Consider the following 24,279-nt stretch of genomic DNA (forward strand, 5'->3'; position numbering starts at 1 on the left):
TCTGAGCCCGTACTGGTTCATATTCAGACTTCAGTCCCACCAAAAATCTAGTCACATCAAGCTGTTCTCTCTGTTGTTGCTGAATCTTGACATTAAAAGTGAGAGGGTGATAGACATTCAACTCATTACCTATGTTTCTCATGTTGGCATAGTACTCCTCAAGACTTTGATTGCCCTTTTGCAGGTTAAAGTACTCTTGATACAACTGATACACTCTAGTTGTATTGTCCTGACCTGAATACAATTTCTTCGCATGGCCCCACACATCTTTGGTAGTGTCAAGAAACATGAAGTTTACACTAACCCTGGGTTCTATACTATTCCACAACCATGTGATGATCTGAGCATCCTCTTGCTCCCAGTCTTCATACTCGTGAGAGTCAGTGGAGGGTTTCTCCTCTCTTATGTGTTTTACCTTTTTCTTTGCCTTCAGAAAGGCTTTGGCGGATTTAGCCCAAGGCACATAATTCTCTCCATTTAGTTTAATGGAGGTCATCTAAACATGCAGGTAGTCTGTAGGCACCATCACACTAGGTTTACAATCACTGTTATCTCCCATTATGTTATCACCGATTCTGCACACTTGCTGAATTCTATTACCACTGAATTCTGCACACTGCACACAACTAGATCACACCTGTCACACTGGTTTCAGCACTTGTTGTTGCTGAAATGTGTGCTTTTTACACCACAAACCCTACTCCTACGACTACCTAAAATCTCACCACTATATGATCATAACTCTTCCTTCGAAATACACAAAAACCAGCATAAACCCTAGCACATTACTGTCTGAAACCCTAGCATATGGTCTAAAACACACTTCCTATTTGATCCATAACAGATATCATGCATTGAGATCTCTTACCTCATCGCTAAAGTAACAATCACACGAGCAGGAAGAGGTAGAAAGGTGGAAGAAAGAGAGAAAGAGAGAAGGGGAAAAGCTGGTTCGAACTGGAAGTCTCAACATAACCTTCTCCCAGTCGGCTAGACAGAACTTATATTTTTAAAAATGATTGAAAAGACATGTGCCCTTATTTAAGTTAGGAGCACTAGTTCCAACACAACATTACAGATCAACATTAATCTAGGTATAAGGACAGAAATACCCCTACGCTAACACTTCCCAATGTGGAACTCGAGGATGTTGCATAAATTGACTCACCATACTTACAGCAAATGATATATCTAGCTGTGTGATTGTCAGATAGTTCAATTTTCCCACCAACCTCTTATACCTTCCAGGATCACAAACTCTTCACCTGCATCAATACTCTTCAAGCAAGTCAAGGACATATTTCCTTTGACACAAGTTAATTCCATGCCTTGACCTTGCAACTTCTATTCCCAAGAAGTATTTCAGCTTACCAAGATCCTTCGTGTGAAAGTGATCTTGTAGGAAGTTTTTCAATCTGTCAATCCCATTGTTGTCACTACCAATTATAACAATATCATCCACATACACCACTAGCAAGATTTTCCCATCTTTTGAGTCACACAACTGAACACAGAATGATCTACTTGACACTGTTTCATGCCAAAGTTCTTCACTACTTCATTGTATCTACCAAACCACGCACGTGGAGATTGTTTCAGCCCATAGATTGCCTTCTTAAGTCTACGAACTTTACCATCCTCCCCTTGAGCAACAACCCTAGTGGTTGCTTCATATATACTTCATCAATCAGATCACCATGCAAGAAGGCATTCTTGATGTCTAGTTGCAAGAGAGGCCAATCATACATTGCGACTAATGAAATTATTCCCCAAATTGAACCAATATTAGCCATAGGAGAGAATGTCTCCATATAGTCAACACCATATAACTGGGAATAGCCCTTGGCCACTAACTTGGCCTTTAATCGTTCCACATTGCCATCTGGAAGATACTTCACCATGTAGACCCACTTACACCCAAAAACATGCTTACCGGGAGGGAGAGTAGTAAGTTCCCACATGTGATTGTGTTGTAAAGCAGACAATTCCTCTTCCATTGCTTGTCATCACCCTGGAGAGGTAAGGGCTTCTTGTACAGTCTTAGGAGTGGAAACAGAGGATAGCAAAGATATAAAGTGGCGATGGGAAGCAAAAAGGTGAACAATAGAAACATAATGAGAAATAGGATGGGATATGCAACTACGTTTACCGTTCCACAATGCAATAGGAAGATCAAGGTTAGAAGGAGGAGGTGCAAGCACAGGATTTGTCAACGAGGTCTGAACTGGATGAGGGGCCCATACTCTTTTGTGAGTATACACTTGTGTTATTGGTGGCCTCTCAGTATTAGCCTGCACTAGAGAAGGTAAAGATGGAATAGAAACCACGGAAAGGGGGTCCTCAACTGGAACAAGAAGTGGAACCATAGGAGTGGTAGAAATAACCTTAGTACTAGAGAAAAAAGGAAATGACTCAAAGAAAGTGACATCCGAGCACACAAAGGACCGATGAGAGCTACGGTTATAACACTTATACCCTTTTTGGGTCCTGGAGTATCCAAGGAAGATGCACTTTGTAGCACGTACATCTAACTTCTCTAAACTAGGTCCTAAATTCTGAAAAAAGAAAACACAACCAAAGACTAGGAGTAAGAGGGAACGGAGAAAAAGTAGGAAGCAAAGATTGAAAAAGGTGATTGACTTCCAAGGATGGACATGGGCATCTGATTGATGAGGAAACATGATGTCAAGACAACATCACTACAAAAACGCTTTGTGACATTCATATCAAGCATAATGGACCAAGCGGTTTCAAGTAAGTGTCGATTTTTCCGTTCAGCTACTCTATTCTGTTGTGGGGTTTACGAGCGAGAAGTTTGATGAATTATCCCATAATGCTCCAAGTATTCCCAAAATAGAGTTAATGTGTATTCTTTTGCATTATCGGAGTGAAGAATTTTAACATGAACTCCAAATTGGGTATGCATTTCAATATAATTTTTTTGGGAAATAGAGAATAATTCACTTCGATCTTTCATAAGATAGATCCATGTCATCCTTGAAAAGTCATCAACAAAAATTACAAAAAACTTATAACCATTGTACGACACCACTTTATTTGGACCCCAAACATCTGAATGAACTAAAGAAAAATGACTCAAAACACGACTATAAACTCTTGGACTAAAAGAGACTTTGTGGTGTTTCCCAAGTTGACACGACTCACTTTATTTAGAGCCTTGAGAGACGGATGACCAAGTCTGCAGCGCCATTGGAGAGGAGTAAGAGATGACTAAAAGGCTACTGGCGAGCCACATTCATCAAGGTAATATAATCCAACTACTTCATGCCCTCCACCAATCTTTATCCCCATCTTAAGATCCTGAAACACACAAGAACATGGATAAAAGGTTATTGAACAATTAAGTTACTTGGTTGGTCTACTAACAGACATCAAATTAAATGGGAGCTTAGGTACATATAAAACAAATGGTAAGGATAAGGATGTTAGATCAACATCACCAACACCACAGAGGGGAGAAGTAGACCCATTAGCAAGAGTAACCGTTTGGGATGAAGAAGATGGGGAAAACGAAGAAAATATGTTTGGAGTCCCAGACATATGATTTGAGGCTCCAGAGTCAATGATCCAATGTGAGGGTTTGGAAGCCAAGCAAACCATACCTGAATGGGCAAGGGTAGTTGTATGCTGCTAAGAGGATGTCTGAAGGAACTTCTTAGTTCATGTGGTACCACTACCACTAGTCACAGCATGGTTATACCAAGTGTTGGGCGGACCATGTAAATCATAACAGAAATTAACAGTATGTCCTTCTAATCCACAATATGTGCATTTTTTAGGTCCATTACTTCTTCCTCCAAGATGACCTCTTCCTGACACTCGGCCTCCACTGCGGACGCTAGAACGATTAAACATAGGACCACCTCGGTTTCCTAGAAACCCACGGCCACCACTTCCACCACCTCTATTTCCACGACCTCATCCTCTAGTGACCACAAAACCTAATCTGTCCGAGAGAGAGGAAGACTCTGTAGAATCAATAGAAATTCTCCGAAGACAGGCAAACACTTCTTCAAGAGAGAGGACAGCAGACCCCCCAGTATTTGTGCTCGAGTAGGTTTGTATTCAGCCTTTAGACCCACTAGAAACCTTGTCACATCAAGTTTCTCTCGTTGTTGTTGTTGAACTTGAACATCTAGAGTCGGAGGGTGATATACATTAAGCTCATTACGGATATTTCTCATGCTTGCATAGTATTCTTCCAAGCTTTGGTTACCCTGCTTCAGATTAAAGTACTCTTGGTAAAGTTGATATACTCTAGTGGTATTATCTTGGCCAGAATAAGTTTCTTAGCATGGTCCCAGATTTCCTTAGCTGTATCTTGGAACATAAAATTCACACTAATTTTAGGTTCCATGCAATTCCACAACCAGGTCATAATCTGTGCTTCCTCTTGCTCCCAATCACTAAATCCTAGAGAATCAGAGGGGGGTTTCTCCTCTCTCACATGTTTCACCTTTTTCTTGGCTCTTAAAAATGCCTCCACAGATTTGGTCCATGGCACATAGTTCTCACCATTTAACTTAATAGTTCTCACTACCATCTCCAGTTGAAGCCGTCCTAATTGATTCACCTCACTTCACAAAGAAATCACTATTATGAACGAAGTAATCACCCTCTACTATTCAGCACCACACCACACACTACACAGTACAATGTAATTATGACCACACTGCTGCTGTCATGAATTCAGCATTCGAAAACCCTACTTTCAACTCATATAACCAGGTATAAACAGAAGAAAAGGAGATTCATATGCATTACCTACCAATCCACACTGCCACATAGATAAAATTCAGACCAAAAAGGAGCATCCGCAGTCCACTATTAGCCGAATAGGAATTTCTGTTCACACCTGTTCACAGTCAGCCCTCTTCGTACCATCGAGTAGAGGGTATTCAGTACACCACCATAATGATCAACCACCACAGCAACTGGAAGCATATTTACCTCCAAGAACAAAAGACAACCACTCCTTTTTGGCCCCTTACTGAACATCCAATGGAAGTTTTTCAAAAAAAAGTTTGATATGGCAGTGACCCCAGGAAGACAAAGAGCGATGAGATAAGAGAAAAGAAATCGAACTGATTTCTTATTGCTCTGGTACCATGTAAATAAGTTGATTAATCCTATTCAGTTCTAGGTTCAAAGTATGTAAAAAGAAGAAGAGAAAGAGAAGGGTTCGGTCTAGGAGAGAAAGTCACCTCCCCTAGCTGACCCACTTTGTATTTATATTGTATAAGCTGAATTACAAAAGACAATATTGCCCCTTATTAAGTATGGGACATATAACTTAAACTTAAATAAAACAAACTATTCACTCTCAACTAGATAGTCAAATGACCAAAATACCCTTGCACTGTCAACTCCAACAAGAACAATGTCCATACTCAACACAAAATGAGAGGTATTCAAACATCACAATATCAAGTAACTGAACAACTATGTGTCACTACACCCCGGTTAATCTTATAGAAAATAGTGGGCAGCCCAGTGCATGAGGTTCCCACCAATGCGGGGTCTGGAGAGGGACAGATGTACACAGCCTTACCCTATGGATACATCTCTCTCTCTCTCTCTCTCTCTCTCTCTCTCTCTCTCTCATTTTGTATGTATTAACAAACCCTCAGAATTTTTTGGGAAGGGAGTACAGTTTTTTTCCTGTTCCTATTTTACTTTGAAATTTTGCAAGGTTAACATGAAGTCCTCTTGGAACATTCTTAAAGCCTTTTTCTTCTTGATGTTTCTCTTTCTTTTTTCTCATGTCCATTGTTGGTTCATTATTTCAGTCTGAGCTAATGACTACCTGGATAAATTCTCTGATCAATGTGATCTATTGAATTTCTGAAATATGTAAAACTACCATTTTATAGATGAGTTTCAGGTGGATTTGTTTTCTTGAGTTTTTCCTAACAATCAGATGGTTCCTTGGTCTCAGTGCATTGGTTGGCCTTTTTTTCCCAGCCGTAACGGGAATTATGGCAGGTTCAAATCGCTCTGCATCATTAAAAGACACTCAACGTTCAATACCCATTGGAACACTAGCTGCAACTCTTTTAACCTCTACTCTATATGTGATTTCTGTGTTCTTTTTTGGATCTCTGGCAACTCGAGAGGAGCTTTTGACAAACAGGTATTCTTATCTAGTTTAACTCATATTTGTTTCAGATATGAATTGATTTAATTGTATTGTTGGTCTACATATTATGCTTTAGTTTCTAGTTCTCTTATCTTGCTATAGGTACCATTATGGCATTACTTGTTTCTTCCAACTTAGTGACTGCTACAAGTATGTGACCTACATAACAAGGGTAACTATTTTTTGGAGACATGTCAGGAGGACCTTTTCATGTTTGAAATGAAATTTAGTTTGTGAGTTATCAAATTGGATCATTTCTCAGGCTGGCAACATAAGACAATTACACTAAACCTGGAAAGTCAACCAGTTAAACCAACTTTTTTGTAGTTTTCTTTAAAATGTGTCTTGCCAAGTCACCGTTGTTTCTCCTAAGTCACTTATTTGTAAATATTTAAATGTCTTAATCAATTAGTGCTTTAGTCCATTAGAAGTTCATTTTGTCTTAATCCTGATGTTGATAGTTCTTAAGGAGAATTATTTATCCTGTTTCCATTTTAGAAGAGGAAAATGTTTTTAGAATAGTGTATAAACCTCTAAGCCATGATTTTAAAACAGCAGGCAGGATTACCCAGTTCACTTGTATTTTTGAAAGAAAGGGAAGAGAAGCCAATAGACTGCTGGCTGCCTCTCTGATTAACTTCTATTCTTAAGAAACAAAGTGTGTACAAAGTCAACTATACCATTAATAGGGTAGCTACTGTCAATACTCTAAAAAGACATAAAACAGCAACTTAAAAAGGAACTACTAAATGGGCTTGGGTAGTTGGGCCCAATAACATCAAATAATTAACAAGAAATAAAATACAACAGATTGTCAACATGCCCAACTTGTGTAGGTCATGCTCAAGCTTGCTTTTTATAACTCCCTTGATAAACATCTTCTAAGTCAGATGAAATATAGGGCAGAAACATCTCACAATACAACATCATAGGTTCCTCTTCAACAACACCCATCTCACCCAACAAGGACAGAATCCAAAGCAGTCCTCAGACACCATGTATCATAGATTTGTATTCTTCTTCTACACTTGACCTAGCCACTATGAATTGCTTTTTACTTTTCCATGAAACCATGTTACCCCCAACAAAGGTGCAGAATCCTGATGTAAACCTCATGTCATCTAAGCATCCTACCTAGTCTACATCTATTGGATCCTCGTCCAATGGTCTTTTTTTAAATCATACATAGAGGTCCTGTCAGCCCCCCCTTGCATCCAATAAAAGGAAGCCCAAGAGGCAGGATTAGATAAAGGGGTTTTTGAACCAGGCTTTTTTCTTTCTGGTGAACTAGTTTTGCCCAAATTTCAACTGGTGGTCCAAAGTCTTACTTCTAAATCAGGGAAAGGAAAGGCATGTGATCACTTACGTGACACATGATAGTAAAGGGATGATAACAGGGATCTATCATTGGTTTTTGAAAGGAACATATAGTTAACCAGTCCCAAATATCCTTGGTTTTTGAAAGGAACATATAGTTATCATTGGTTTGTAGCTTGAGAATAAGTGGTAGTTAACCAGTCCCAAATATCGTTGGTTTTTGAAAGAAACATATGGTTGCGGGCAATGTGTGGTTGCATAGAGCATACAAGCCATGGCATGACCAACAAATTATCCTGTTCCAATTTGGAATGGTTTGAATCTTCAGGTTTTTGATTAGCTTCCTTACCAGTAATAAACCCAAGCTTAACTCTCCCACCAATTGAACCTTAGCTGATTGGGACCATTCAAGGAAATATGTTCCATCAAGTTTGACGATAGTAATCTGTAGTGAGAATGGGCTGAATAGGCCTTAGTGTTTTTTATTTCTTTAAAGTAGTGTTTAAGGTTATGTTTGTTGGTTATGGGCATTTTTGGTTTCTTTAATTATTTCTTTAGTGTTGGCCTTCCCATTAAGGGCATCCAGGTAATTGTACATGATTTTAGAATTAAGTTAATAAAAGAGATCAAGGGAGCTAGAGAGACAGGTTCAGACTCTTCTTTTTTCTCTTCCCTTCTCTTTTCTTCTTCCACAACCTAATGCTGAAACCTCTTTCTTTTCCTTTCTCTTCCTTTCTTTCTTCTATTTCCTATATTTTCTAAATTACTACAGGTGTATTTCTTAACTTACTTTGTCCACCGACATTATCATTACCTCCCAAGAAGACATAGGTAGGCACATGAACATCCTTGTGTGAGTCCATCGATCACAAACCTTCCAAAAAAAATTTCACCAACACCATAGTATCCGAAAACCAGCTGAAAACCCAAAACCCCTTCTCATAAGGTTGAACAAGGGTTACAACAACAAAAAAGAGAAAACAAGTGCTTACAACAAAACAGAGGAGGAAAAAAATCCTCAAAAATATTTTAGGGCTCTAAAAAATCGGGGATTACCTCCTACATGTTAAGGAATTCTCATGATATGAACACTTGTACAAACCCAACCCACCATATGAACACATAATCCCTAAACTTCAGATCTGGAGTTTTCACCAATTTTCATCCAAAAATGCAAAAAAAAAAAAAAAAAAAAAAAAAAAAAAAAAGAAAAACTCAAACACCTTCAACTTACCATGAACCTATACCAAAATTCTTCTAAAACTTAGGCGCATCAACATGCATCAAAAACACATGGTTTCTGCCAATTGTATGGATTGCTGATGTCAACAGGTCTGTCTGAGTCACAACCAGGAGGCGTTCCACTACCTAGAGGCGTGAGGCATAGTTCAGAATGCCAGAGGCGTAAGCCTCCCGAACACAAGGAGGCGTAAGAGGAGGGGGGTTAGGAGGAGGATGAAGAGGAGGGGGGATATCATTTTTTTCTTTATTTTTAATAAAAATCTTTTTATATTAAGAAGAATAAAGTTGCATAACATTAGTTGAAAGGGGGGTCTTGTCGTATGCCTCCCACGCCTTTTAAAACACTTCAAATGATTGAGTGGTAGAGAAAGGAAGAAGGGAGAAAAAGAGGAAGAAAAGGGAAAAGAAGAGTTTGTCAAGAGAATGAGTGTGTTATTGTTCACACCTAAAATCAAAATATTTGAACATAATGAAGAAATTATAAATATGCCCCTAACTAGGTGCCCTAATACAAAAGCATATAGAAGGACAAAAATGCCCTTACACTCTCAACAATATTTGCAATGAATATTGAACTAGCTCAAAGTGGTAATCATGTAAGTTGAGCAGGCAATAACACTGTTACTCCACGTATCTACAATATTGTTTCCAATTTATGTTATAGTGCTATCTCTTGTACTATAGTGCTGGTAGTGTTTATTGGAGTATGTTGTTTCTGGCAAAATTTTATATCACTACCATTGGAAATGGAAATGCAAATGTCATAAAAACTATCTCTTGTAGTCCATGGAAATATTAGGGAATTTTGGGACATTTAAATACATGCTTGTAGTAGGGTTCTCACCACACTCAATATATGTCTATTCTTACACTGCTGCTCCATTTTGTTTGGTGTACCCGAACAAGATCTTTGACATTGAATCCCTTGTTGCTTCAAATAAGTTTGAAATTCCCCATCAAAACTCAAAAGTACTCTCTCCTAGAGTCAAACAGAGTATACCAATTGAAGCATTAGATTGGTTTGTAACTGTTGGTTCGGCTGGTTTAGTGTTTATGTTAGTCATATTTGTGTCTTAAGTTCTTAGTTATTGGGCCTAAACTTGTTTTAATGTTTTATTTGTCTAGGTGTCCCATGACTAATCAAGGGCATTCCAGTCCATTCATGTAACATTATTTTGTAAACATCTATATAAGATTGTAGGGCCGGCTGAAGTAAGGAAGCCGCCATTCTCAAATCTTCTCTCTTCTTCTTCTTCTTCTTCTTCTTCTTCTTCTTCTTCGGCTGCTGTGTTCCAGCAAACATGGTATCAGAGCACTAATCCGTTTGTCTGGTTACAGTCACCACTTTTCTGTTCTTCTCTATTCCTTTTTTTTCTCTCTCTCCTATCTTGGCCGCTGTGAAGAAACCCTAGGGCTGACCGTAGAACACAGCAAGGTCTGTATCTAGGGTTTCCCTTGGTTGTAGGGCCCAAGAGGAGTTTGTTCCAGAAGCCGATGCCCTACTAGACACCTTGCAGCAGGTAGTAGCCATTCAGCTGCTAAGAGAGATCTGTGTGGAACAGATCTAGGTGGAAGGACTGACTTCGACAGTCCTAGTACAGATCATAAGGATGATCACGGTCTACAACAGCAGAAGTCAAAGCCCAGCCTAGTCCAGAAGAGTTCAGCACAGTACAAAGGTGGATTGTTCTTGGTTTCAGACCTGTTACGAGGGGTTCTTAGACTTGTAACAGCCTCGGTATGTCTGAAATAGTGTTCCTTGTACTGAGTTTTCAATCGTGATCACTGTAAGAGGAAGGAGATGTCTTTAATATAGGGAGAAGTGTTTTCTAGGGATAATAGAACTGGTGGGAGGTCTCCTGATCTGGAAAATCCAAATCTGCATAGCTTGTAGATCACCAGTGTATTGTTGGATGGATATAACTTCAGAGAATGGTCTGTTTCAGTCATGCTCTTCATTACTTCCCGGGAACTTACGGGTTATCTAGATGGACAGAAGAAGGAACCTGAAGTGGGTAGTGTGGAGTATGCAGTATGGCGTAAGGAAAATGCTACTGTTATGTCCTAGTTGCTTGCTTCGATTACTCCGAGAGTGGCCAGGACTGTTCAACACTTTCCCACTGCTGCTAAGATTTGGGAGAAAGTGTCTAAAACTTATGGACGGAGAAAGAACAATGCCAAAATTTATAGGCTAAACCAAGACATTGCTGCATTGAGACAAGGAGATATGACAGTTGCAGCGTATTTTGCAACCCTAGAAGGACTATGGGAAGAACTTGATCATCATCTTATTCTCGATTGGGAGAATGCAAAAGACAAGGAGAGGCATGATAAACAAATTGAAGAGAGTAGAGCCTTTAAGTTCTTGGCTGGTTTAGACCCAATGTATGAGAGCATAAGGTCTCAATTTTTGGGAAGGGATGAAATGCCAGATTTACACCATGTCTATTATCTAATAAGGAATAAAGAGGTTAGGAGGAAAGAGATGCAAGTTGACACTCAAATACAGCCAGTTGAACAGCCTGTTGAACATTCAGCCCTGATTTCTTCAAACCAAAAGGGGAGCAAGCATTCAGACAAGAGGCATCTTAAGTGCACTCATTGTGCAGTTGAAAGGCATGTAAAAGAGACTTGTTGGGTTCTTTATCCTCATCTAAAACCAGCTGTGTCAAGGAAAGACAAGAAGTCCCAGAAGAATCAAACAGCAAGTGGGAACCTTGTTACTAGTCACAGTGGTGATAGCTCGAAGAACACATCTACAGTTGCATCTTCTCCCATGGGACAGACTGCTAATTCCTCGATGGAACTGTTTCTTTTTGGCTCAGCCAGCTGATAACTACTTTAGTCTCTTTCAATTATCAATTTTCTCACCCCCTTATCCATTGCCTTCTGTAGCCCAAATACTGCTGCTGTCAATTCATCTATAATTGAATTCCCCTGCCCACATGGACCTGAATATATTCCAACCACTTCATTCTTTTCATTTCTGAATATCCACTATACCACATAACTACAATATTGTCATCAACTTATCTACTCCACATAGTACAAGTAGTTTTCACTGACAAATATGTTAATTCCTAAAATATTTTGTGTTAGTACCAATGGAAATGGAAATATGTTGAGGAAATATAAGGAAATATATGGACATTTTAACCATGTCTGTACATACACAATTTACAACTTAAGTTTCTCATCCACTCATTGTGATTTCACTGTTTTATCAGAAAAAAAAAGGCTTTCTAAAACCCAGAAATTTTACTAAGACATGCTTCAAATTGTTTGGCTATTTGGTCCAATCTTCATCTGATAGCATTGATTCTATGATGTTGTTTAGATAAGTAATTTTATTAATCAAAGATAATAATAATACAACAGGCCTGCAGGGTTGTAAGCAGAGAGACCCCAGCAGGACAACACTCATAAAATATTCCAAAGAATTACATCATGCAATGACCACCCCAAGACCCCACTCTTCCCACAGACTGACAGACCAGCTCATCCGCAGCCCTGCTCAAATTACAGAATACCCTCCTATTCCTTTCAGACTACAAGGTCCAAACACTAACAGATGGAGCCAGCTCCCAAAACAACTTGCCCTTCCTACTCAGACCTTGAAGGAGACAAGTAAACAGCACCTTACCGAAAGCTCTACACATCACCCAACTCAGACCGGAAGCTCATAGAAAGAGGCCTTGAGCCACCCAGCAGTGGACAAAAAGATGATCAGCACTTTCCATCTCCACCCCACAGAGCCCACACAAACTATCTTGAATATGCACTCCCCTTCTTACCAGGCCTTGTGAAATATCTACCAATTGCAGCAGAGAACACAAGAAAGCCCACCTTTGAAGGAATTTGTGGCCTCCAAATCAGCTTACATGGGAATTGGGTGTCCCTTGGGTTTCTTAGACTTCTTTCAAAAGATTTAATGGAGAACAACCCATTGGTTTTCCATTTCAACCTCTAAGATTTCTATTACGTGTTTTTTATTTGTATAAAATATAAATATATGGGATTTTCAACACCCATTTGAAATTTTGATTTATATTTGAGTTTGTTCATGTTTCTGAATTGAAAGAGAAAACGATTATGCTTAAAAGAGAGTGATTCTGCCATAAATGTGCAAAGTTGAACTTCTTATGCAGGCTACTTACAGCTACAGTGGCTTGGCCTTCTTCAGCAGTAATTTATGCTGGGATTATCCTCTCCACTTTAGGTGCTGCTCTTCAAAGTTTGACGGGGGCCCCACGCTTGCTTGCAGCAATAGCCAATGATGAAATCCTCCCAATTCTTAATTACTTCAAGGTTGCAGATGGGGGTGAACCGAGCCTTGCTACCCTATTTACAGCATTAATATGTATAATGTGTGTCATTATTGGGAATCTGGATCTTATCACTCCAACCATAACCATGTTTTTCCTTCTCTGTTATGCGGGTGTCAACTTGTCTTGCTTTCTTCTGGATCTTCTAGATGCTCCCAGTTGGCGTCCACGGTGGAAGCTTCATCATTGGTGCCTCTCTCTTCTTGGAGCATTTATTTGTATTGGTATGCAGCCTTATGTTGTTAGCATTTTAAGCATGATTTTGCATGTTCTGTTGAACATCCCCCCTTCCCCCAAAAAAGGAAAAAGAAATGGAATCCTTGATTTTTTTTTTCTAGAATCAAGACAAAGGAATAAGAGAATCTATAAAAAGTAAAAGGGCAGCCAGTGCACAAGGCTCCTGCCCAAGCAAGGCCTGCAAAGGGACAGATGTACACAGCCTTACCCCCTGCACATACAGAGAGGCTTCTTCTAAAGAATCTATAAAAAATAAAAATATTCATTTGCATGATTTAGAAAAATATAACCCATTTTTTAGCCATTTGGTTATAGTAAATAGTTTCACTTTGTTGTATTTAGATATTGTTTAAAAATGGGAAGATGCATATTGGACAATTGCTCCTACCTACCTGAAAGTATGTGCATATTTCACTTTGATAGGGGGTACTTCAAACCAATGTTTCAAAATACTGAGTTGTGACGTGAGGCGTTCCACTAACTAGAGGTGCGAGGCGTAATTCAGAACATAAGAGGTTGTAGTTCAGCAGTGATAAAAGAGAGAATAGAAGAAGGAAGAGAGAAGAAGAAAAAATGAGTTCTATTCTCTATCTATGGCTGGCGGCGCCTAAGTTTATATTTATACCTAGGGTGACGGCTTATAACAAATAACAGAGAAAAAACCAAAATTACCCCTACTAGTAAGATACATGTTACAACACAATCCCTCAAGTTGGAGTGTATATGTCAATCATGCCCAACTTGTCACGTAATTCATTATATCGCAAATAGTGAAAACCCTTTGTAAGGACATCAGCTAACTATTCCTTGGAATTGATGTAAGGAGTACAAACTTCTCCCTTGTCAACTTCAATATGCTTGGTCATATCATGAAGAACTGGATTGGCTGCAATATTAATGGCTGCCTTGTTGTCACAATAGAGAGACATTGGACCATCAACAGAGAAGCCCAACTCTCCAATCAAATTTTTTACCCATAGCACTTCCGAAACTCCATGTGCTATGGCCCTATACTCGGCCTCAGCACTAGATATGGCCACTACACTTGATTTCCACCAAGTGACCAAATTTCCACCAATAATTGATTTCCTATCATCAACTGCTCCGGCCCAATCTGCATCTGTGTAGACTTCCACTTTCATATGACCATGTTTCTTGAATAGTAAATCATTTCTTGGATATTTCTTTAGATATCTGAGTACTCTCTCAGTTGCCTCTAAATGGGAGGATGTTGGTGCATGCATAAACTAAGGACACTGTAGAGAACACTGATGTGGGCCCCACAGCTACGGTCCCACTGTGTTCGTAGGGTAGAAGATGTTCTAGTCTGCCTAGGGTTAGCTATTGGTCATTTAGTTGTTTCAGTTGTTATTTATTTCAGTCTTTGTTTTACTCTATTTGTTATGTAAAGACTAAGGGCAGATCTGTCCTTTCCATGTACTGAGCATAACCTATAAATATTAATTAAAGTGGCGGCGGCAGAACATCAAGCTTCTGCTCCTCCTTTCAACCCTTGTGTTCTACTGTTTCTCCTCCCTCTTCCTCTTCTCTCCTCTTTCTTCCTTCTTATCTTTGATCCTGAGATTCATTAGGGTTCAAGACTGATAACAGTCCTGAACTTCTAATTGGTATCAGAGCCAAGTTCTCTGATGTGAGTCTAGTCCAGCTGACCACATGAGAACCATCTAAGGCTGGAAGCTGAGAAAGCAGAGTTCGTTGACTGGTTCTTGGAGATCTCCAGAGGATTAGCAGCTGTTTGAAGAAGTGTCACAGTTGTAGCAAGTTGGTGATCAGGAAGAATCAGAGAAGGCTAGGGTTCGGGTAACCTTGGTAGGCAACGAACTGCATTCTACTGTAAGTTTTTTACTTTCTGAGAGAAATAACATCAGAAAAGATAGGTTGGACCTATCCAGCAAGGGTGGCCGAACTACTCTAGGGTTTTATCTCTCTATTCTCTAGGGTTTCTCTAGGGTTTTGTCTTATCCCTACGGCAAACCCTAGTATTAGGCCGAAACTTGTGATCTTATTCCTGCGGCAAACCCTAGAATTCTCCTCAACATTGATCAGTTTTAGGGTTTCATATTAACCCTAATACAAACCTTATCCGTACAACTCTTAGGACTGATTAAAACCTCAAATTGGCTTCAGCATATCAGATTGCTCTTCAAACTGTGTTTCAGTGTTCTTTTGGGGTTTTGAACACTTTTGAAGGGGTGAAAACAGTTCGGACTGTTGCTGTTGTGTGTGGTTATTGATTTCAGATCAGTCTTATATATATTTTTTGCACATCTATCGTGAGTACAGATTGGTTCTCTACTGATTTTGTGACTGTTGTTGGGAGTTCTAGTGCTGGTTTTGACTGTAGTAACCATAATCTTTGATACTTCTGGTTCTTGACTGAAATGGAGTTTAAGAATCAGGCAGAAGGCAGTTTTGGGAACAGCAGTTATGGTGGTGGTTCTGAGACAGGTTTTCAGATTACAACCATAAAGTTTGATGGATCAAACTATTTGGAATGGGCCCAATCAGCCATGATGGCTATTGGGGGAAGGGGCAAAGTAGGGTATCTCTTGGGAGATGTGGCAGAACCTTCCAAGGGAGACCCTATGTATACCAAGTGGATCCAAGAAAACTACTTGGTTATGACATGGCTCTGTAATTCAATGCAGCCCCATATCAGCCTAAATTACTTATGGGCAAAGACAGCCAAGGAGATATGGAATGTGATGAAAGAGACTTACTCCCAACCCCTTAATGTTGCCAGAGCATATGAGTTGAAATGTGAGGTGAATCAGTTTTGGACCATTTCGGACTAGATTGGACCAAAACTGTTTGGACCGAATCTGAGATTTGAAAGGGGCTGTTTTTCAGTCCATATTTCTCACACTAGTTATTCCAAATCTGATGTTCAATTATAGAGATTAATTCGGCCCACCTGTAAAGCCCAGTTTTAAAGGGTTAAAACTGCAAAAGCCCATTATTGTGAGAAAACCTGTATGGGCCGAACTGCTAACTGCTATTCAGCCCATACACCTAGTAAACATTAATTGTTAATGCTTTAGGTTTTTAAATGGGCTATTCGATGGGCTTCACAGTAGTTAATTGATTGGATCAATTCTTCCTTTACATGTGATGTTTGGATGTATGATGTGCTGCGACCATGGGCCATAAGCACTTGGCCCATGTTAACTCGTTAGTGGCTCTTGCGCACACCATGGCTGAATGCACATCATTGCCATGGTGTCCCTTAAGGTCATTGGATGACCCATCTCTACTTGGTGGGCCCCACAACCCTGAAAAGGGATGCGTACGGAACCCCTAGCCGATTGAGGCCCACCAGAAATCTAGCTTTATGAAAGCTAGTGGGAGCCACTTTGGTTTGACCTAAATTAGAACTAGGGCATAATTTTGTTCCCTCCAAGCAAATATGAGTGTGTGTGATAGGGAGATCCATTTGATGGACTCTCTAAAGGCCTTCCGTCATTAGCACAATGATGGGTCCATCAGTAATGAGGAAACGCACCATAAAATTGGGCTACCCATTTGCTGTTGGATCTGTTAGAGTGTTTCATTAGATGATAGGGGCGTCATAGACCGATGTGGGAGAGGCTTCACCAGAAATTGGGAACTCTCTCACGGTACCTTGGCGTAACCTGAATATGATGGGTGTGCACTCACTGGACAGAAAGGTTTACCTGAAAACGGCTCTGAACCTTGTCTGATAGAGGCCAAAGGGAAACTCATCTAATGAGTGGATATGATCCGTCATAGAAAGGTGGTGGGGTTATGCAGCTGAAACAGTTGGCTTCACGCACCCTATGTGATTTCCCACATTTCCAGAGACATTCTGTCGTCTCCGTCACTGAGAAGGGAGGGAAAATCTCAGAGATGAATAAATGGGAATGGAACATAGATTAAAAGCCATATCTATGTAGGTAACATGAATCAAACTAAGATTGTGGACTAACATTCTTGCTGTTTTATCAGAAAATGGCAAACGGTCAATTTGCAAAGCTTCTAGATGATAACAAGCTTAAGGGCCCAAACTATGCTGGCTGGTACAAAACTCTTATGTTGGTCCTAACTTCTGAAAAGTTAGATAAGGTGGTGAAAAATCCTGCCCCGGAACGTCCGGGTGATAGGGCTTCTGAGGCCCGTAGGAGGGACTACCAAGATTGGGAGGATAAGAACTCCCTAGCCCGCTGCTTTGTCATTGCCTCATTAGACAACTCAATACAGAGGCAGTTCGATCAGATCGAACTAGCCAAGGACATATTGGACAATCTAAGAACAATGTATGAAGAGCATAACCGTTCTACTCGACAGAAGGTCCTGAAATTGTTCATGACCGCGCAGATGTCCAAGGGGCAGAAAGTTCATGACCATTGTCTTCGGATGATGGGATACATTAATGAACTTGAAGCTCTTGGATCCGGGCTAGATCTTGGCACGCAAGTGGATGCCATCCTGAATTCTTTGCCCTCTTCCTTCAATGCGTTCACTATGAACTACAATATGAATAAGCTGAATGTCAGCGTCCAGGAACTCAGCAATATGTTGCAGAGGGCCGAGGATCTTTTAAAGAAGGATGAGCCTGTGGCTATGCTTGCTGAAGCTAACAGATCGGGCAAGAAAAAGAGAAAGGCAAAGATGCCCCAGAAGAAAGCTGCCAAACCCAAGAAGCAGAAGAAGAACAAGGCATCGGATGTCTGTCACTTCTGCAAACAGACCGGCCACTGGAAGAGGAACTGTCCTGCCTACCTGGAATCTAAGAAAGGTAACATCGAAACTTGTGTCATAGAAACTAATATGTTAGTTACTTCTGTGTCCTGGTGTGTTGACTCCGGGGCTTCAACTCATGCGTGTAACTCACTGCAGGGGTTCAAAGTTAGCAGAAGATTGAGTGATGGCGGGGTGACACTATTCTTGGGAACGACTGTAAGTGTTGTAGCTGCGGCGATAGGAACCGTAGAATTAGTTTTTAGAGAAGGAGTCCTTGTACTGAAAGATTGTCTTTATGTATAGAACTTGAGGAGAAATTTAATTTCTGTTTCTAAACTATGTGCTGATGGATATACTGTTTATTTTAGTAATATGATTACTGTTAAACGGAATAACAAATTCATCGCATGCGGGGAACTAGACAATGGTCTCTATGTTCTACATCCTTCTCTAGAAACTAACCTAACCGAAACTACGTCGGTCGAAAATCCCAAGAAAAGGAATCGTGATACAATTAATCCCACGTGCCTCTGGCATTACCGACTTGGCCATATCAGTATTGACCGAATCACAAGACTGGTAAAGGATGGTCCTTTGGATTTTCTAACTGTAGAAAATCTTCCCACTTGTGAGCCTTGCCTTCAAGGTAAGATGACTAAGCGGCCATTTGACGGTAAGCCTGAAAGATCTGGAGGCACACTTGACCTAATACATACTGATGTATGTGGTCCCCTGAGTGTTAGGACACGGAATCAACACGTGTACTTCATCACCTTTACAGATGATTTTTCACGATATGGTTACGTGTACCTAATGAGACACAAATCTGAATCCTTTGAAAAGTTAAGAGAGTTCAGACAGGAAGTCGAGAAACAGTTAAGAAGAGAAGTTAAGGCCCTTCGATCGGATCGAGGTGGCGAGTATCTCTCTGACGAATTCGGGGACTACTTAAAGGACAATGGGATAGTGTCACAACTAGCTCCTCCTGCTACACCACAACTCAACGGTGTTTCAGAGAGGAGGAATAGGACCTTGTTGGACATGGTCCGGTCACTTCTCGTACGCTCAGAATTACCCACATCCTTTTGGGGATATGCATTAGAGACTGCTATCTACGTGCTAAATCGGGTTCCAACCAAATCAGTTCCGAAAACTCCATATGAACTATGGATCGGAAAGAAGCCAAGTGTAAGACACTTGAAGATTTGGGGTTGTCCTGCACACGTTAGAAGAACAAGTGCGGACAAGTTGGAATCCAAAACCAGCCATTGCCTATTTATAGGCTACCCAAAGGATTCAGTGGGTTATCTATTCTATGACCCAAGTGAGCAGAAAGTGTTCTGTAGTCGAAACGCCCAATTCTTAGAATCTGAATACATCATGGACACTCACCGTCAGGAAATAGTTCTTGATGAGGAGAGCTCACGAGCAGTGGGAGATGTCCCACAAGTTCTAGGTAGTGACCAACCTAGAAGGTCCACCCGGGTATCCAGACCACCAGTCCGATATGGTTATGACCAGGATACCTACCTGGTGGAAGCCTTGACTAGTGAAGAGGATCCCGTGACTTACGCGGAAGCTATGTTAGACATAGATTCCCAGAAGTGGGTGGAGGCCATGAGAGCTGAGATGGACTCAATGGAGACCAATGGAGTCTGGACTCTAGTGGATCCGCCCTCCGGGGTAAAAGCAATTGGTTGCAAATGGATCAACAAGAGGAAGAAGGGCCCCGATGGCAGGATTGAGACCTACAAAGCTCGCTTGGTGGCGAAAGGGTATACTCAGAAAGAAGGCATCGATTATGAGGAAACCTTTTCGCCCGTGGCCATGCTTAAATCCATTAGGATCCTACTAGCTGTAGCAGCATACCATAACTACGAGATTTGGCAAATGGATGTTAAAACCGCGTTCCTGAGTGGAGATCTTAGTGAAGATATCTACATGCAGCAGCCGCAAGGCTTTATTGCTGCTGGTCAGGAACACATGGTATGTAAACTCAACAGATCCATATATGGACTTAAGTAGGCTTCTAGGAGTTGGAACATCCGTTTTGATTCTGCCGTCAAAACGTTTGACTTTGAGCAGAATCCGGATGAGCCCTGTGTTTACAGGAAGTCCAGTGGGGATAAGATTACTTTTTTAGTATTGTACGTGGACGATATCCTACTCATTGGGAATGATGTAGGAATGTTGACTTCGGTCAAGATATGGCTGTCACAGTAGTTCTCCATGAAAGATCTTGGAGAAGCTTCATACATATTGGGTCTTCGACTCTATAGAGATAGGTCGAAGCGGATAATTGGATTATTCCAGGCTGCTTACATTGACAAAATTGTCAAAAGGTACAGCATGGAAAACTCCAAGAAAGGAAATGTTCCTTTCAGACATGGAGTAACTCTCTCCAAGAAGATGTCTCCCAAGACTTCTGAGGAGATTGAGGGCATGAGAGACGTTCCCTATGCCTCAGCCGTAGGGAGTATCATGTATGCCATGCTGTGCACTCGCCCGGACATAGCTCAGGCGGTGAGTGTGGTAAGCAGATTCCAAGCTAACCCAGGGCAGGAGCATTGGACTGCTGTGAAGAACATACTTAAATACCTTCAAAGGACAAAAGAGTTTTGTCTGGTATTCGATGGTAGTTCACTACAAGTTCTGGGGTATACCGATGCCGATTTCCAGTCAGATCCAGATGATAGAAAGTCTACATCTGGGTATGTTTTCACAATAGGATTGTGTGCTGTTTGCTGTCCACTACAAACTCCACAACCGAGGCCGAGTACATTGCCGCAAGTGAAGCTGCCAAGGAAGCCGTGTGGATGAAGAAATTCATACACGAATTGGGAGTGATTCCGTCCAGCACATCACCCATCCCGTTGTTGTGTGACAACAATGGAGCGATCGCCCAGGCTAAAGAGCCTCGGGCCCACTTGAAGTCAAAGCACATCGAGAGGAAGTACCATGTACTGTGGGAGATTGTTGGTAGAGGGGACGTTCTAATTCAGAAGGTAGCATCAGCGGATAATGTGGCAGACCCATTGACTAAGCCACTGACACAGAAGGTGTTTGAGAAATACGTGGAAAGTATGGGACTCCGGCTTGTACCAGATTAGACCTAAGTGCAAGTGGGAGCTGTTAGACAGTCTTGTATGCCCTTAGCTTCAATCGGATTTGATGTACTTTTGTTATTTAGTGGAAATAAATTTAAGTGCATGTTTGATTCATGTTGTTTGGTATAATTCTGTATAAGACCCTAAAACTGGACACTTGTAGAAACTTGTGTTAGTTTTAAATGTTCACAGCCATTGAATAAGTCTGGGGAGATTTATCCTGCCAAGGCTGATACTGGTGTGCCACCAAGTGTTGGGATGGCTTGTTTCGACCATCAGGGTAAGACCCAAGGCATATGCAGTATGGGATTGCTTGAACCCTTGAATCGGACCAGATTTCCAGTGTTGCCCTAGACCTTGGAGACAGATGGGAAAAACTGGAAAGTTACACCTGACCCCTAGACTCGATTATGACACATCACTAGGTGTCAGATCGGGCTGTTTTTTATGTGTCAATCAGTGAGATCCTTAGTGGGGGTCAAAACCTGGACATGTTGGGGCAGTCTGAGAATTCATCTGAGTGAGTGGTCATAGTGACAGGATCAGCCCCTTTGTCGGACAATGGTAATGATCTGTAATGCACTATCTCTAATGGAAACCAAATTGCCGGCAGTTGATTTCAATCGTTGGAATTTTGTTTTGCAAAATTAAGATATATATATGTATATGTACGGTTTCAAAAGATTTGCAAAAAGTTTTATATATATATACATATATATATATATATATATATATATATATATATATATATGTATATGTACGGTTTCAAAAGATTTGCAAAAGGTTTTAATTCCCGGGATCCATGTGAGTGGAGAGTGCGGCACTGTTCCTTGCAGCTGAGAGAGAGGTCTTCTCTTGTCGGCAGTGCTTGATCATTAAGGGCTGAGAGGCTAAGTGTAAGACCATTTAGGATAATACCTGATGGGCTAATTTTGCACCTGCCCACAGTCCCTGGGTTTTTATAAGATGGCTTGGCCCAGGGACCACTTAATGCAAGTGTTGGGCCCATAGGGTCCATGTGATGGGCTCAAGGGGGTCACTGAGTCTTTCAGTGAATTCGGCTGGGCCTTGTAATAAAGGCTGGGCCGAACCCATGTGGCTGGTGTGTAGATCAATGCTTGAGTCCCATGCCATACAAAGAAGCCCAACTGGGTAGCAGGTTGGAAACTAGTTAAACACTGAACACTTAATGGGCCAAAAGCCCATTTTGAACTGGGCTGATATGATCACCAGTTCATAGGGCGAATCTGAGATTAGTGTTAGTAAAAGGATTGGGTCTTTGACCTTATCCACTCTAAGAGACCAAATTCAAATTAGATTTGAATCTGGTAACCTCCTGATAAGATTAGGAGTTAACTAACTTAATCTGCCGATAGGATTAAGATTAACCTCTATCCAAATACTGATTTGGATTGGGATAACTCCCAAAATATTGGGAGGTTTCTTAATCAAGAAGAAAGGGGGGAAAACCCTAGCAGAAATATCAGATTTCGAACTAGGGGTTTGACAGAGCAAGAAACACATCCTGCAATCTGAGATTTGATCTCTCACAGACTCCAGAGAGAAGAGACAATTCTGCCCTCTTCGTCCCTGGACTTCTCCTCCTTCAGCCGCCGCCACCACCTGTTGGAAGATTGGATCTTTGCAGCAACAGGATGTCAAGAAAGCAGTTCTTGACAATAGTCTTGCAAGAAAGACAAAAGGATTCGGTGTTCAAGGTTTCCAGAGGGTTCTTGTGAAGAATCCAGTGTGTAGGACGCACCCTACTGGTTCCGTTCCATCCACAGCTGTGTCATTTTCAGCAGGAGCGGATCTTGGCCACTTTTTTGGGCGTGAACACCAACTTTGGGAGATATTATTTCTCCGGATCAGGTATAATCCTTCCTGTTTCCTTTTGGTTCAGATCTGGTTTGTTTATGGTTCAAGTAGGATCCTTGAATAATGTATTCTAAATTTAGGGAATATGATTCCTAGTTGGAAAGGTAGGAAATTTTGTTTGAAATTCGCCCCCATTCCGCACCCTTCTTGGCATCCATTAGATGGATCCTACCATTCTTTCAATAGGATGCTTAGTAGTACATGATCTAACTCCTTTCCTATGAGCAATTGGGACATCAAGATAATTGGTAGAATCATCAATAGCAATAGGTTTAGTAATGTCAAGAGGAACAAGAGTACTTGGATTTTCCTTCAATGAGTTAGATAGTATTGGATGTATAGTCTCAAGTAGCTCAACAGCCTTTGAATTCAGCTGTCCCTTACGGTGCCTCAAGAACACACGGAATGGAGAGGAGTCAGGAATAGAGAAGAGAAGCTTGAGGAGCTTGCCTCTCCTCCTTCACACTATTCTCCACTTGAGGAGTTGGAAGAAGGATTTAGATTCAAGAAAAGACACATCCATCGATACAAAGTACTTATGTGTGGCAGGATTAAAGCATTTGTAGCCCTTCTGGGAAGATGGATAACCCAAAAAAACACATGGAACCGACTTGGGGTCCAATTTACCCCGGTTTGGAGATAGATAATAAGGGGGATTGAGGGAAAAGAAGTTGATGTGGGGCCTTGTATTGCAAGAGGCGTGATAGCATACAATTGATAACATAAGCTATCACCATCACAACATCAATCCAAAATCGTTTTGGAACATTCATGTGAAGCATCATACTACGGGAAACTTCAAGAAGATGTTGGCTCTTCCTTTGAGCAACACCATTTTGTTGTGGTGTTCTGACACACGAGCTTCTATGAAGAGATCCATGAGAGGAGAAAAACTCAGCTAAGTCATGATGAAAGTATTCCTTTGCATTATCCGATTGGAAATTTTGAACTTCAACATGAAATTGAGTAAAAACCATGCGGTCGAAATCTTTCACAATCTTGGGTACTTCTTCTCTAGAATGCTTAGGATATATCCAGGTGTATCTTGAATAATCATCAATAAAGTTGATAAAATCATGGTTTCAAATGTCGCGAAATGTCGCTAATGTCGCCCAACATATGCCGATGTTGAGGTTCACCAACATGAAAATGGATGGTAATATAAAAATTACATTATTTCAGTCGACATTTCCTATATTTCGGAAATGTTGACCAAATCGGTCCAAATAACCAAAAAGATAGTGTTTCCTATTATGTCGACAGGATGTCAACTAATGTACATTAATAATAT

At 40.8% G+C, this 24,279-nt stretch overlaps 1 protein-coding gene across 4 annotated transcripts in view; it reads left to right on the forward strand.

Moving 5' to 3' along the window:
• Positions 1–24,279, forward strand: part of LOC148872726 (cation-chloride cotransporter 1-like) — a 108,400-nt gene that overhangs the window by 69,984 nt on the left and 14,137 nt on the right. For all 4 annotated transcript variants that reach the window (XM_088974040.1, XM_088974039.1, XM_088974038.1 and 1 more), the window contains 2 exons: positions 5,960–6,154; positions 12,868–13,268. In XM_088974040.1, coding sequence (XP_088830166.1) covers positions 5,960–6,154; positions 12,868–13,268 — 596 coding nt within the window. The remainder of the gene's footprint in view (positions 1–5,959; positions 6,155–12,867; positions 13,269–24,279) is intronic.

Source organism: Nelumbo lutea, chromosome 2, assembly GCF_056320005.1.
Source record: "Nelumbo lutea isolate HS-2025 chromosome 2, American lotus-T2T, whole genome shotgun sequence".
Lineage (NCBI taxonomy): Eukaryota > Viridiplantae > Streptophyta > Magnoliopsida > Proteales > Nelumbonaceae > Nelumbo > Nelumbo lutea.